The following is a 16996-nucleotide window of genomic DNA, read 5'->3' on the forward strand; positions in this document are numbered from 1 at the left end:
CCAGTGTTCTTTCTTTGGGTGTAGCTGCTTCTGTCCATCATTGATCAATTGAAACCGAGTTAGATCTTCTCTTTGTCAAAGAAATCCACTTCCATCAGAATACATCCTCATACAGTATTGTTGTTGAGGTATATAATGATCTCCTGGTTCTGCTCATTTCACTCAGCATCAGTTCCAAGCCTCTCTGTATTCACGTGCTGGTCATTTCTTCCAGAACAATAATATTCCATAACATTCATATACCACAATTTACTTAACCATTCTTCAATTGATGGGCATCCATTCATTTTCTAGTTTCTAACCACTACAAACAGGGCCACCACAAACATTTTGGCACATACAGGTCCCTTTCCCTTCTTTAGTATTTCTTTGGGGTATAAGCCCAGTAGTAGCACTGTTGGATCAAAGGGTATACACAGTTTGATAATTTTTTGGGCATAATTCCAGATTGCTCTCCAGAATGGTTGGATTTGTTCACAACTCCACCACCAATGCATCACTGTCCCAGGTTTCCCCGCATCCCCTCCAACATTCATCATTAGTTTTTCCTGTCATCTTAGTCTGGCTGACTTTCAGGACATTTTAGGTGGTCTTAATCTCCTACCCTGTGATCCTTTTCAGCTGATCAATCTAGTCACAAGTGATGAGAGATACTAGCAGCTGCAGGTTAAGAGGCTTTTGACCCAGGCTGTTCTTATTGGAGGAGAGGCAGATTTCCTCTGAAGGAGGGCTTCCATGGTGACTACCACCCTTGACGTCAACCTCACATTCCTGGACTAAGTCACTGTGCACCTGCTGCACCCAGCCCAAGTGTCCCCTCTCTGGCCAGGTTCTGGTCACTGTGATATCCCTCTTACAGAACAGCCTTGTCCCAAAGGTCCATTCCCTTGATGTGTGTTCTCTCAGTCTCCTCCTTCAGTTTCCTGACCCAGGCTTCTTGTAATCATATTTCCCCACTAAAGTCCTTAGGTGCTGCTTTTTTTTTTTTTTTTTTTTTTTTTTTTTTTTTTTTTTTTTAAATCAAGGTTATCTTATTCTGAGCTTAGAATTGAAAGGAAACTCAGAGGCCCATCTCTGCCTCCACAACAAAGAGGTTCTCTTACAGCTTAGATGCTTGGGTGCCTGGGGTAAGGAGCATCCCCCTCCCTGCCATGTCAGCACAAGGTCCCTATTTATGAGGTCAGACAGTACAACAGAGTAGGAAAATAAATCAATGTCCTCGGACTTTGAGGACTGGGCTTCAGATCCCTGTATCTGTCTCTGAGGACAGGGTGCAAACCCCCAAGCAAACATTGCTAATTGTAATGGGCCCCAAATCTGGTCCATCTTCCCTTTTCCCTTTAAATTCTACCATTCAATGACTTCATCAGTTTCAATGGATCCCATAATTACCTTCTTAATGAAGATGATTTCCCTATATGTGTATTAAGCCCCAGTCTCTTTCCTGAACACTAACTACACTTGTTTCACAAACTGCCTTTGGACATCTCAAATTCAGTCTCCATCAGACTTCCCAGACACATTTCCAGAACAGAATTCATTTTTTTCTTTTCTCTAACCCCTCCCTTTGGCCTAACTTTCCTGTTAATCCCTAGGCTCAGAGCCCCAGGGTCATTCTCCTTTCTCTTGTCAAACCTTGTCCAGTCTCCCCCCTCATTGCTCATGAATGATCCCTTCTCTCCTTCATGTCACCTGTGGCACCTGCAGCACCCTTCAGGTGAACTATTTCAATAGACTTCAGCTTTGTCTCCCAGCCCTAAGTCATTCACCATTCAAATCCTTTCTCAGCAGCCAAAGTGATTTTCCAGAAGCTCAGTCCAAGGAGCTTGGTAAACTGCAATGTTACCTCCACCACTAAACAGAAAATGCCCTGGGAGGCTTCTGGGGTCCTCCACAGTCTGGCCCCTTCCTCCCTTTCAAGTTTTCTCATATCTTACTCTCCTTGATTCATTCTTCATCGTAGCTGGACTGGCCTAGTTGCTGTTCTTTATTCATGACCCTCTGTCCCCAGCTCCCATTGCATTAGCTAAAGTGTTCTATTTCCCCTCTCTTCCTAACTGTGTAATCCTTTTCCTCACCATATTGCCATTCCCTTCCCCCACTCTCACATTCTGGCCCTCTGAGATTACCTTCCATCTATGCTTGGGCATCTCATTCACATAGTTAAATTTAAGCATGTTGTTCCTTCTCATCCCCCCATTTGAATGTCAGGTTCTTGAAGGCAGGAACTGTAATTTTTGCTTTTTTGCATGCCCAGGGTTCATCACAATGCCTAGAAATAGTGAGCATTTTTTAAAAAAAAAATGCTTATTGACCCATTGTCTGACTAAAGTTCCTTTTGTTTTTCATGAGCTTTTTGTTTTTACATCACAGCCTTTATCTCATTTATTCATCAGTGGTCATAGACATATATCCATGACTTTTTATTGTTTCTCTCCAATGTTCTCATTGCTAGATTTTTCATCACCCCACTGATTATCCAGTATCACATAGAGAGACCTGCCCATCACCTAGCTTCATATTCACAAAGAAAATTTTTTGTTTGTTTGTTTTTGCCAAAAGAGGCTATTATTGGAGGTTACAGATAAGATGAAGAGGTAAAATAGGCCGGAAGGATAGATATGAAGTAGATTTGGGAGAACAATAGGGTCATCAAGGAAAGGAGTTTGGAAGAATCTATTAAAGGAATATGTCCTGAGATCTGAGTATGTCATTGACTGGCAGGTTAAATCCATAGAGAAGTTTAGGAGTTTAGTTTACTCCATAGAGGAGTTTAGGAGACTCACCAAAGTTAGCTATAATAGGGAGAAAGACGCCATGAGGCGTATAGAGTACTTTATGTTGAACCTAATCCTTAGGTCCTCGGACTTAGACAGCAAAGATTCTTGAATTGAGTGTAGGGCATGTGTCTCAGAAATTCTGAGAGGTGATTGGAGTGAAATTTAGGCTTTCACGTTCATTTGCATGCTCCTGAAATCTGTGTGTGTGTGTGTGTGTGTGTGTGTGTGTATTTCATGTTAAACACACTTTTTGTAAAGCATTCCTCCTCAGTTGTTTGCATTAGAGATTATGGTTTGCCAGTTAGTCATCTCCCCGATGGATGATCTTAACGGTGTCTTGGCAGGCTGTCCCTATTTCTCTGTGTGTGTTACAGACTGTTTTGAATCCCATCGTGGCTCAAGAGTTTTTTCACCTCTAGTGGTCAGATGCTTTCTCTGGCTTTGCCTATTCCTATGAGAAAAAGGCAAATTTTATTGCTGATATTTAAAGTCTGATATTTCATGTTTTTTTAATTTATTTGCTTGGTTTAATATGGATTAACACACTCATTCTATACTTTCCTGATTCCTTTGACCTGTTTGTCATCTCATTCTGTTTAGTTTAGAGAGCTTGAAAGAACTTGTCAGCAACCCAGCACTAAGCTATGACTGTAACAAAGGAACACTACCCAAATATGAAAAACTTGACTTTCTGCATTCAATATATCTCATAACCATCTCACCAAATCCTATAGTTGTCATTATTATTCAACATTTAGACATGCAAAATGCCTTAATATCCTTCTCAAATCATATCTCCTAACTCTCTAGTCATCTGATTCTTGTTTTGCTGCCTTTCCTCAGGAAATATTTCCCTTTTTATGTTATTCTCATTTTTACTCAGCCAAACAAACTAAAAATTATAAGGAACGGGGCTAGCCTCAAAAAAAATAGGAAAATACTTCCCAGAAGGTCCTTCCCTCTTTGGTATGTCCTTCCTCCCTCCAATTATCCATTGCCCTCAAGTTTTCCCTTTCTTTCTCCTTTCTCTGGATCCTATCCTGCAATAACCTCACCAGGCTGATGTAAGGCCTTGTATAAACTTTGGGTGCTATAGAAATGTGAGTTAGTTTTGGTTTCTTCATTTACCCCAAGGTCTCAATGACTGATAAGCCCTGGATGTGTCGCTGCCCCCTCACCCTTCTGATCCCAGTGAGATCTGATTTTAACAGTAAATTAAAATGACAAAACCCTAGGGGTGAGATTTCAGGAATTTACCAGCAAGTAGAAGACTTAGAAGAAGCACAGGGATTTTCCTGGTGCCCCAGAAAACATAATGCAAGTACCACCCCATAAAGTTCAGCCTTAGAGCCCAGACTTTGCTGACCTTGATTACCTTGGTAATTCTTGTTCCTGAAAACTAATCCAGTGGCCTTTCATACTTAACACAAGGACATTTTTTCCTCTCTCTCCATTTTTCCTTTCCCTCTCCTATTACTCTTGCTGTGAAGCCCCAATTTGAAGTAGCAAGCCTCCTCCTGAACCTTCGTTCTCCTAGAGCATACTTGCCTCCCTGGGTTCAGATATCTGTAAAATTCCTAATGATCTTTTCCCTATTTTCTTCTGCCACTATTAGATTCCTACTTCTAGCATCCACACTGGAATTGCATATAAAATATTTCTAGTTGAGTGATATTTTAAATTAGGGGTCAACAGACTGCAGTATTTATTGGGTCAGATTCCTTTTGTGTGTGTGTGTGTGTGTGTGTGTGTGTGTGTCTTAAGAATGGTTCTTACATTTTTAATTGTTTGGAAAGATCAAAAGAAGGATAATCTTTTGTGACATTTGAAAATTATATGAAACTTTAATTTCAGCATCCATAAAAGTTTTTTTGGAACACAGCCACACTCATTCATTTACACATTGTCTCTGGCTGCTTTTATGCTCTAGTGGCAGAGTTGAGAAGTTATGACAGACCATATGTGGTACTGTCATCAATTTGCACCAAATCTCTGTAGTGATGCAGTTAGAACTTGACAGACAGCATCTTCAGTGCCAAGCATATTGTCTTGCCATGACATTTTTTTTTTTTTACCAGTGCATACCCATTATGTCAAGACAAGAAAAAAAAAAGGACTTTGAATATCACACTTCTAAGGCACAGTGGAATGTGGATTATTTTGTTATTGAAAAGCAACTTGTTGTTAGAAAATGTGCTAGAGAAATATAACATAAGACAACATTACTGGACTGTCTTCACCATGATATTCCCAACTCACAGGAAAGCAATGGTCGGAAAAATGAGAAAATTTAAAATGGAATATCTCATCACAGCAGAATTTGAGAAAAATAAAAAATTAAATGAGGCTACACCACTCTTTAGTTCCCTGGTGGCTTAGCCAAGCAAGGAAAGCCATTTACCAATGGTGAATTGATTAAATCATGTTTGATTGTAACAGCCTAAGAAATTTTTTCCAGAGAAAATACTTATTTAAGACTATTGACCTTTAAGCTCAATTAAAATTACATACTAATGGATTGATATCAGTGTTTGGCAGTACATATCTGGGTGAAAAGGCGTTTTCAGAGATAAATGTAAAATTTCATTACAGATAAGCATTAAAAAAATGATCATTTTCAACTACTTTTGATAAGGAGTACCAACTGTGGACTCCAATAAAGCAAATGTTATATCTCCCCCCAAAAAGAATTCCACTCTTCATTATTAAATCTGTATTACCAAAAAATGTACTCAGGTATTGTTATTAGTATATTTTTAATTTCATCAAATTTTGTGGAAATTTGTTTTCTCTCATTAGATAAATGCCTATATAATATAATCTAATTTTGCTTCTGTCCACAAAACCCAAAATATTTACTGTCTGATCCTTTACAGAAAATGTTTACTGACTCTGCCTTCTAAATATTCTGTAACCACAGCTTTTCTGCCTGGAGAATCTGTTTTCTTCATTCTGCTCTCCTCTTACACAACTAGGTCTCCCTTTCAACTACCTGGATTCTTTGGATAAAGCTCATTGGTTCATTCCATTCTAAAGTCTCTCATTCACTCTTTTTTATTTTTATTTTTGAAGTCTTTTGGGGGCTTGTTTTTCTTTTTCATTTTAATAATATTTTGTTTTTTCAACTACATGTAAAGATGAGTTTTCAACATCCATTTTTGTAAGATTTTGAATTCCAAATTTTTCTCTCTCTCCTTCCTTTACTCTTCTCCCCCTAGATAGCAAGCAATCTGATATAGAAAATTACATGGAAACTCATGTATTTAAAAGGAAAAGCAGATTGTACATAATAGATTTGTAATTTCATGTGTAGAAAAAATAAAATAAAATGCCTTAATTTAAGGCAGTCCTGTTGCACTCTCATTGTCAGTTCTCCTCAAACTTAGTTTATAGAGATGTTAAGCAATTCTGTCTGAATAACATAGATATCATAATGAATTTTTAGTCCTCTGCCTGGACACAGATCAGTCAAGTTTCTTCTTCAGAAGGAATCCTCTGAATTCAGCTCTCAGCATCCTACTCTTTTTTTTATAAGTTTTCTAGTTAGGTGTCAATCCCATGTATTCATGTAGGTGTGGCCCATGTAGTCATTACTATTGGAAAAAGGAGGTAGGGAAGCCATTTAAAATATAGAGTTTCTCTAGCCTAAATCATTCTCTGCTGTAGCTTAAAATCACATTGTTTTCATCACAGCCATGTCATGTTAAAAATCCTAATTCAGATTTATAGCTGGAAGGGACTTTAGAGACTGATCCAACTTCCTATTTTACAGAAGAGGAAAATCAAGGCCCAGTGAGGTGAAATCACTAAGTGCCCAGGGTCACATAGGTAGAAAGTGCTAAAAACCAGATCTCTTGATTCCAAAGCTAATGCATCACACTTGGTCTCCAGTCTTCCCTCAGTGTTGTAGCCTCTCAGTTTCACATCCTGGCTGTGTGGTTGCTCATTGATATTTAGGATTGGGGAGGGGGCAGTTATCAGCAAGCTTTAGCCATTCTGGATACATTTAAGTTAATGATTTCTGCAGGTGGCTTTGCTATATGAGAAGACCTAGTCTGATCTTAAACTGTCATCTGGATTCAGAGTTAATCTAAGAAAGCAGTAAAAATTAGTAATATGTATTACATGTTTCTGATCCATATGTTTCCCATTAACTGCCATTCGATGCTTTGGGACACACCAAAAAGAAAGAAAAACCAACAACAGAAACTCATTTCAGTTGTATTTAGGGAGTGGGGTGAGGGGAAAGAACCTCATATCCAAAATGAAATGATTGACAAGGTCCCTTGACATTTGAGTCCAGTTACATGCTCCCCTCAAAATGACAGCATATTAACAAGTTGTCTTTGTTTTTTCCATCTCCCTGGTTGAAAAAAGAAAGTACCTGTTCCAAATAACTCAGCAAATTAGAGGACAAATTTAATTCTTTAAAGATAAAGTAAATCAGCTGATATTGTAGAAGTCCAAAAATTAGAAAATCTGGTTAGATTTACATTTCTTTTATTCAGATGAGGAGTAATTTAGTGATGGTCTTCAAGTTCATGTAGGATTGAGATAAAGTAGTATCCAGCTGTTCTCTATTTCCATTAACAATGAAACAGAAGGAAATTGACAAATAATAAAGATTGAAACTAATAATGCTTGTTAGTATAAGGATCGGTTTCCAGTTTAAAATATTAGAAAGGTGTCTTCTAAAGGTCTTTAGCAATAAAATAACTCATCTGCCCTAGACAGTCTTAAAGGCAGGAAGGGGCTTGGATTGGTCAATTTCTCACAAATCTTGAACAAACTTTATGACTCTTATCTTCTGCTGTTTAACCTATGTAGGTAACTTTAGCTGTCTTTGTTTATATTTTTTAAAGAGGATTGGGGATAGTAACACTTGTTTGTTTGGTAAGATATGGAATCTCCTCTGAATAGGCAGTTTGCTGATAATGAAAAGAGTGTTGAAGATCTGGAAAGTTGGGTCTCCATGCAAAGTCAGACACTAGCTGGGTTAGTTTCGTCATTCATAAAGTGATGGTCATAACATGTGTACTTCCTAATTCTCAGTGTTATTGTGGAAGAAATTGTAAAGCTTAAAGCACCACAGAAAAAAATGGATTGTTCTTCTAGTTTCTAAGTAGCAAGAGACCAAATAACATGAGTATTGGAGATTCGAGCCAGTGAGAGTGTAGTTGGCAACGGTTCTGTAGCTGCAGAATTTAGAATTTAGAATTTAGGAAGCCCCGAGACATGGACTGTAATGCTGGGGAAGCTATTGGTGCCTTTTTCTTTCTACTAGAAGCTACTGCAACTCTCCATAAGCCCAAATATAGGGAAGAGGAAAGCAACAAGCATTTATTAAGGACCTTTTAAGTGCTTTGGCACTGTGTTAAGTATTTTACAAAAATCTCACTTCAGAGGAGATTCATTAATCCTCTGGAATCATGTTGGTCATCACACTGATTCTTTCAAAATTGTTTGCCTTTACTATATTTCTGTCATTTAGATATCATTCTCTTGGTTCTGTTCACTTCACTGTTCATCAGTTCTTACAAGTCTTTCCAAGTTTCTCTGAAATCAACTTCTTTCATCATTTCTCACAACACAAAAATGTTCATCATATGTAGATAATATAACTTGTCTGTCCTTTCCCCAATTTGTGAGCCACCTCCAATTCTTTGCCATCTCAAAATAGCGATAAATATTTTTATACATCCTTAGAGTTTGTTTTGCTTAATACTAATCCTTCTCCCTGACTCTTTTGTTCTCCTTTTCTTCTTTACCTCCAATTTCTCTTATTTTTATTTTGGTTAAAGCAACAATAGGATTCTGCTTGTCACCCATCTGGGAAGTTCTTCTGGTCCACAGTGACATAACTAATGACTTTTGTTTGGTCTGGGGGTTGTACCCGAAAAGGTTGTGGGCTAGGCTAGATACTGGAGCTGAGGTTGCACTGCACTCCTGTGATCTGAGCCACATTTCTGCAGCTTGTTTCTGAACAAACTTTCTTGTTCCTCCTTTCTCAGTACACTTCCAGGATCTCTTTATCTGTGAGCCTCTTTATCTGTGCCCTCTGGCACAGATTCCTTTCTCAGTCCGTCTTACGTCTGTGACCCAGAATTGGGTAATGGGTGACAAGAGTTGCTGGATTGCATCTGTTCCTCTCAATGTACCAGTATAGATCTGGTGGTATCCAGTATGTGTCTGAGAAGGCCTCTTGTATTGCTACACAGCCTCTCCCTGTGTAGGAGTGCTCCATGAGCAGCATGCTTCTGGCTTCACTCCATTTCTGGTGTCTACAGACCTCCCTGTCTCCCTTGCTCTGACCTAAACAAAGGACTTGATATGACTTTTTCAGGATTTTCCTATCAGGATTCAATGCAATGTGTTTTCTAGGTCTAGTTGGAAGAATTTTGTGGACAGGAGCTTAACTACATTGCTTTTGGTTGCTTTGCCATCTTGCTTCCCAAGTATATATTTTTAATATTTTCATATACATATTTAAGATCAAGAAAGAAAAGGGATTTCCTATTATTCTCTACATGATAGGACTTTCCATTGGACATATTAATTTTGAAAATAAACTTTGATTTTATCCTTAAAATACTTTAACAGCTTTTCCTCTTTCCTCTCTTGGTGCCAGATGTGAAAATATATTGAGAACCTTTGAAGTTGGAATTAAGCATTCTAGAATTAGAACATTGTTCAGTCAAGAAGGGAAGCTATATCTCCAGGAAGGAGGCTAAATTTGCTGTCAGATGCCTTGAAGCTGTCACCACTACTTTAGTTATTATCTTATCTTTTTATTCCTAATTGGGAGTGTTCTGATGAAAATAGAAATTTCACTAATGAATGAGAACTCGTAAGATGACAACAAAGGTCTCTTTTCTCTACTCACATGTTACACTGATCTTCCCTACAGTTGTGGGTGCTTTTCAAGATCCCCCTTTCTCCTTATTGTTCTAATTACATATTTGCCATTGTATACCAAATGAAGTCCAAGTATTCCCAATTCACATGCCATCTTATCACATGAAGCCTTCCCTAGTCTCTCTGGTCAATAACAATTTTTCTTCTTTGACCCCATACAGGACTTTGCTTTGACCCTTTGTAATGTGCTTTATTTCCCCAGATTTCTCTTTATACACTCTTTTATGTTTTAACCAAAACAATGTCAAAACTCACAGATAATGATAACATTACATAAGCACTGGGGATTCAAAGAGACAAAACACAGTCTGCCTTCAAGGAGCTTACACCTAAGGGCATCAAAAAAAGCTGAGAGGAGGGGAAGGTTACCCAACCTGGGGGCATCCCATAATCAGGACAGGGAATGATCTGAAGAGGTGTGCGCCTCATGGCTGTCCTGTAGGATAATGAATTTCTGGAGATAGTGAAATTTGAGTCAGATGGGTGGGAAATGATGAGGTGAATTCCCAAGTCACCTCCTTAAATGACAGAGGGTTAGAAAGGAGCTCTCCAGTGTCCACCTGCTACCCCCTACAATCATAGAAAGAATGGGACCCCAAGGGCAAAAGATGCCGAGGAAGTATGACTTTCATGATTGATTTTATCTTGCAAAATAACAAGTATCTGGTGAGCAGGAAATCCAGGAGGTCAGTTAGATGGGAAATGGTCATCCCAAGACCAGTATTTTTTCTTCGATACCCTTCTGTCTCCCATTTACAGTAATGTCTGTGAACAGAAGCACTGTGCATTAAATTTGGCTGTGGTACTGTTCCTTACCTGTGCCATTGAAGCACTTGGAGAAATTGGAATTGTGAAGAGGTTATGAATCACAACTGTAATGGCATGTTAGGGATAAGATTAAATTTCAGTAGCTGGCAAAAGTCCTCCATATCCATGATAGTATATCTCACAAGTTTTTCCCTTTTTAGTTTCTTTACATCCTTGGTGCTATAAACTCACCACAAAAGTATGAGTTCCAATAATTATCTTCTTCTTTCTTCTCTGCAGAAAATGTAATCAATGGACAAGATTATGAAGTGATGATGCAGATTGACTGTGAAGTGATGGACACCAGAATCCTCCACATCAAGAGTTCTGCTGTTCCTCCCTACCTCCGAGATCATCAGAGGAATCAGACCAGCAGCTACTTTGGCTCTCCACCAGCCGCGCCAGAGGCAACAGCCCACGTTGTCAGTGCTATCACTGAATCCTTGCAGTAGGCAGCTGATGTGCTTGCTGCCATAGACTTCCCCAGCCGAGTCTAGAACTCAGCCAAACTAGATTGGTGATGGGCTGTGTGTCAGACGGGTGCATCTTGCCTCCGTCTTTTTGACAGGCAATCTAGTATTGCCCAGTGATCTAATTGAGAGTCTATCTATGGGAATGATAGAGGGAGCAAAGGAGGAATGCTTTTGTTTTCCAACTAATACAGGTGGTGCTTGGGTTTTTTTTTTTTGTTTTGTTTTGTTTTAATTCTCAAATGGACAACCCTGGCAAGGTTTCTCAAGAGGCAACTTCAGTCCTTGGTTCCTCTATCATTGCCCTTCAGATCTATTCTGTACTTTCTGGATTGTACTTGCCATTCAATCCCTGCCTTGTGTTTAAGAGGAGATCTCCTTCTCTCACATCAGCTTCTTTCACCATCCCTCCCTGAGGCATGCCTAGTGTTGCTACACTTAATTTAGTGACACATTAATCATTTTTATTTAAAACAAAAACAAAACTTGGAGGTCAAAGCATTTGGGCAGATCTAATCTTTTCATTTGTTATTATGAAATTGCCCCTTCTAGGGCTGGTGTTTATCCAACTGACAGGTCTCAAAACCCAACAAGTGAAAGTACTCGGCTACTATGAATCTGTATTGAAAACACTCAAAACAGCATTGCTTTCGACCCAAACTTAAGGGTAAGCAGAAGAGCCCTCAATTGGTGACATTTAAGCTTAATATAGAATTTTTCATTCACCTCACATTCACTATTTAATGGGTCTGATGCTAATGCTTAAAAGTTGTTTAACATTGCATGGATGATATGATGGGGAATGTAGAAAACATGCTGATTTGAGAAGATGACATTTCTGTTTCTCACTAATAATTTGAGAATGAGAGTACAGAAGTACTACTGTACAGAAGTGCAGGAAAGTTTAATGTGGAAAATGGAGGAAGAAATAGCTAAAGTAATAAAAGTTATTAAAGCTGTGAAAATATTGTGGGGCCTCTTTGAAATAAAGACTTAGCTTTATTAAATTAATTCACAGGGAGTGTTTGCATGTGCTCTGATCTTCTCTTCAATGATATCTTATATAGCTTCTCGAGGCCTGCAGAAAAATACCTCATTGTATTTTTTGGGAAAGGTTGTTGCATGGGGGGTAGGGGGGAGTGTTCTTTCTGTGTATTGCACTGATAGCAGATCCAGCTGATAAGTATTGGTGTAGCTTATAACTAGGCAAGCCAGAAACTAGTTTTCTTCTGAAAACTAATAGATTGTTTGCTCATTTTGGGAAAAGCAGACATATTTGCTAGGGAAGTCCATTTGGCAATGTAGCAACAGTTTTCACCTTCGCTGTGGAGGAGACATGACAGAATTAGATCTTCTTTACCTCCCTAAAAATGACTACTGTTTTCATTTGCATTCCACTTGAATTGTATTTCAGTAAATTTTGAAGATGGAAAGGAACATTGTCCACATGGTTCCTCCCAGATCATGTAGAATTGTTATTCTTTGACATATATTTCTCATTCCAATTACTTAAAACGGTTATCTTCCTCTAGCCTTTCTAATGGCATTTTCTAGACCCTTCATTAATCTCAATATGGATAAAACATTTGCTGACTCTCAGATTCAGTTTTTCTTTGTTAGATTTTATCCCATTCCTCTTAGGCCATCCCAGTACATTCTTTTTCCTCCTTGCAAGGAGTGGAAAAACAACAATTCTATCAAGCCTTAATGTTTGTTTTTTTTCCATTTGTGGTGTTATCTTCATGTTTGTGAAATTGGGTTCAACTCAAGATTTTGAAATCTTGCTAATATTTCTAACCCTCTGCAAAGCAAGGCGCCTCTCTAAGCAAATGCCATTCCCCTGAAGTTAGATGATCACTATGGGAAATCAGCCTAACTTGCCTGAAAAAGAAATACATGTACCAAGAAAGAATTTTGAGACTTTAAGGGTTAGTTAACCTTTCTATTCTTTATTACCCCAAACCACTTTAAATCAGGACAACCTAGTCTCTTGCTGAATATTCTTTCAATCTTTCTGCATATTTATCAAGAAGATAAATATGGAAAAGCCCTGAGTGTTCCTTGCTGAATACTGTGTACTTTGATGATGGGAGAAAGCATATGCTAAAAGCTTGAAATGTTAGATTGGTCATCTCAAGAAAATTCTTCTCTTAGCACATTTCCTTTATGTCTCTTTATGTGAGCTAATTCAGATTGTCTAGATTTGATTACTCTGGGGAGGTGGATTAGAAATTCCCACACTGTAATTCTCTGGAGGATTTGAAGTTAGATAATTCTGTCATCAGTTTTTATAATCAAATACTTTAAGCTCTGAGTAGTCCTAACAGGACCTACCAGAATCTTCCATCTCTTTGCACTAATCTCTAAACTTGGCAAAAAGAAACCGTTCATTGAGTGGGCTTTTTTTTTTCTTGCCTGACTCTTTGGTTTCATCTCTGTGTGATTTCTCCAGCTTTTCTCGGGGTCTCTGTACTAATTCACTAGGCAAATCCCCCAACTCATAACCTGAGTCCTCTCCTAGGTGGGACAGACATAGGAATCAGCCATAACTTTGTGGCAGTATGGTGATGGACACGTGGGAGCTTATAGACAGATAAGTCTGAATATGTTGTGTGAATATGGTGGAGGAACCACAGAGTTATGTCTCAGTCTCTCTGTCCATTTGCCTTATGGCAGTCAGCTCTTCACACACTGAACCCCTCTAGATGAATTCATAAGTCACAGCCTGACTGCCAAAAATTTATATCTCCAAAACTTGTTTTTGGAGGAATTTGAAGGACAACCTTCAGATTTATCCCCCAGAATGCTTCACTGTTTTCTTAAATTATTTAAGTCTATTGTTTGATAGTGGTTTCCCTTTGAATATTTGAATGACCTTATGAGACAAAATGACTGGGACACATTTCTGTTCAGGAAATGAAAAATAACTGTGTACGTGAATGAAACCAAACCACAGCATCACCATTGGAGCATTGCAAAAGAACTGTGTGCAATGTTAACTTTTTTTTTGTTGTTGCAAGTTCTTTTAGTGGGTTTTCAAAGGCCCGCTTAAGAGATGCACAGACCCCAGCAGGACTTAGTTGGACATATTGTGTGACCAAAGTGACCTTGCACTTTGCCTTTCAGCCAAGAGTACTCTACTGACTGGCAAAGCAGACAATGGAAACTTTGAGGGGAAGGATTTCTCCGCACAGTTTAGACAGAATAAAAGTAAAACAGATGTTCCATCACACTGACAACTGAATCAGGTGATGAAGGGGCTTTGGGCGGTTTCTCCCATTACTAGGTTAATGCATTCTGCATCAAGCCTGGAAACGGGCTCTGCTGTGTCTGAAAGTGCATACGTGTCCAACTCAAGATAGCACCTTAGTTTTAAATAGCTCCTTTCCAAAACTAGCAGTTTGAGAAAGTGATCCCTTTCTCAGCAAACAGATTGTTCAAATGTTTGCATTGCATTTGTGGGCTGGGGGAGGAGGTGACTAATTGCAACATCTTCTGCTCTCTTTTCTTAATTACTACCAGCTCCACCTTCCACTGGCATGGTTCTTTTTTTCACTTTAGCAAAAAATATAAAAGGTGTTTGAAATCAAACACAGCAATATTATGAGTCACTCTTCAGTGTTGAGAACAAAACAATTTCTTGGAAATAGATGAGGAATTTTGGATCCAGGCTGATTTTCAGTGTATTTTATTAGAGACACAATAATGTTATTAAATGACATTAGAAATGTTATTGATTTGATTCCTCCTGTCCTGTGCATGCATACTTATAAGCAAAATTGGGAATCTGATATTTTTCCTTTATGTTACTTAAACTCATTAAAACTAGATTTGTGCCAAGTTTTTCCCTTACATGCCATTTTCTGATTCCTGTCATTGAACTAAATTGATATGATGAAATTTGACAAGCATCTGCCTTGGTAACCAGGTCTGTACTTCCATATTTGATCTTCTGAGAACTGCATGGAGAATAATTTTCAACTAATGCCCAATAATGAGAAAGTACTTACTATGCCAAGGAATCTCTCTTTTCATAACTAATTTTGGAAGTGTCCAATTTTCTATTATTGGAGATGGAGTAAAGGAAACAGTGTACAGATGGAGTCCTCCTTTCTTCTGTGTGACATCATGAAATCTGTCTACCCATGAGCACCTCATTCTTCTTTTACAAGTGCCTATAGAGGCTTTCTTCAATAGAATGAGATATATAGCTGAATTCATAGGATCTGAATTTGCTATTAAACCATTTCAGTAAATTACTCATTCTTTCTGACTGCTGAAACTGTTATAATGCTACAGCCATCTCTGTTGACCCCCTGTTTTGAGGGGGTTTCCTTTACAGTAGGGAGCCTATAGACTATTTACCTAATATAGATTAATATTTGGCAACAATGAGGATCAGGATTGCCATTTGTCTCAGTCTGGAACTGTTTTGTTTAAAAAAATCAGGGCAGAGCAAGAAACATTTGCTCTTAGGGTGGCCAAGTGTAGCTTTTGCTTAAAAAAGCATGAAAGGAGTGATTAAAGATGGAGACCTGAGAGAGACTGGAGTTCCAACTTCTAATTGTCAATGAGAGGGAAAAAAATCACAGGATTTGGGTTTTTTTTTTTTTTTTTAAGTTAGTTTTAAACACAACTTCAAGGAAATAAGGGATGATATTGCCATATCTTTAAAAAGCTGATGTAAATTGCAAATTAGAAACATTTGGGGTGACTAGATTATTATGTGGCCCTCTCAGCTATCTTGTCACCCAGAACAGTCCCCATTTCTGAAGAGAATAGCAAAACTATCTCATGATAATTCATCTTTGTATGTACCGTTTATGCTGTGTCTGAGATCTGTCAAATTAGCACACATTTGCTTGCCACCCACTGGTTTGTTTATCATTCACACCTCAAAAGAAGTTTGTTTTATGTGTGTTTTTAAAGAAAAGTAGGTTTAAGATAAAAAGAATAAATCTGACATAATTTATCACTTTTGGTTATCACTGTGCTAGACTCCCCAATGATATCAGTGGCTCTCAGTTAAATAAAACATTTTGAGTAAGAATGGAAGTGTCAGCACAGAGATAACCCACTAATTTATTGGTTTGGGGATAGATGTTATTCAGGTGATCATCTCCAGATTGATTCTATGTTTTCAGAATTTGCTCCTCTTCTAGGAACCAAGGCTTGATTTTTAAAAGATGTGTGAGTCAGTTTGGTGATGAGAAACAAGCCTGTTCTTATTTTCTAAATATTTACTAAAATTACCCATGGTGAAATTATGAATTTGTAGTTTCCCCTTAGTGTTTGTGCAGAATGAAAGCAAGCAATGAACCCCCATGGTAGTTAGAGACTACCATGCAATCTTGTATATAGGAATGTTGGTTTCTAGTTCTCATCACATTGGCAGCTCCAGTTGGCCTAGATCCAGTTGTTTCACTTAACTAGCTTGAGTTTCCCAGTCGAGGAAATGAACAAGTTCTTCCTGAAAGAGATAGATACCTGGGAGTTTGTAAGAGATGCTGTTTCGCCAGGATCATATCTTTAAAATTATATCCACACTTGCTGAATTAACTTGCATTAAAGATGAGGACAGGGGAAAAGAGAAGACAACATTTTCTCCTTTGATATTTATGTGGGATCACAATTCACAAAGGAAACAAATGACAATATGTCATTTAATGTAATTTAATGCTTTCCAACAAGTCTTTATAATGCTATACCTGTTCTTTGTTTGAAATAAAGAATTTTTAATTTTCATGCTTAGTTGTTTTTTTTTCCTTTACATAGAAATAAGTAAAACATCCAAAATAAATAAATACTTAGTATTAAGTGAGTTGGAGATGAAAAAAAAAAAAAAGAAATATGAGATGATTTTGTGGTCTGTTGCTATTTAGATTAAACTATTTTTTTCCTAGTTAAGTAAAATTTTCCATTATGAGGCCCAGTTAAGTTAAAATGATATTTCATCACAAGTGGAAGAAATATACAAAGAACAAGGGTCAAAGGTTCCCTGTGGAACTAAGGCTGGGACTAAGG

At 38.0% G+C, this 16996-nt stretch overlaps 1 protein-coding gene across 3 annotated transcripts in view; it reads left to right on the forward strand.

Annotated features, from left to right (window-relative positions):
• The window catches only part of ATF6 (activating transcription factor 6), a 185183-nt gene extending 168466 nt beyond the window's left edge, over positions 1-16717 (forward strand). For all 3 annotated transcript variants that reach the window (XM_031936786.1, XM_031936788.1, XM_031936787.1), the window contains one exon: positions 10743-16717. In XM_031936786.1, the coding sequence (XP_031792646.1) occupies positions 10743-10954 (212 nt within the window). In that variant the 3' untranslated portion in view covers positions 10955-16717. The remainder of the gene's footprint in view (positions 1-10742) is intronic.
• Positions 16718-16996: the final 279 nt, after the last annotated feature.

Source organism: Sarcophilus harrisii, chromosome 4 (genome assembly GCF_902635505.1).
Source record: "Sarcophilus harrisii chromosome 4, mSarHar1.11, whole genome shotgun sequence".
In the NCBI taxonomy this organism is placed as follows: Eukaryota; Metazoa; Chordata; class Mammalia; order Dasyuromorphia; family Dasyuridae; genus Sarcophilus; species Sarcophilus harrisii.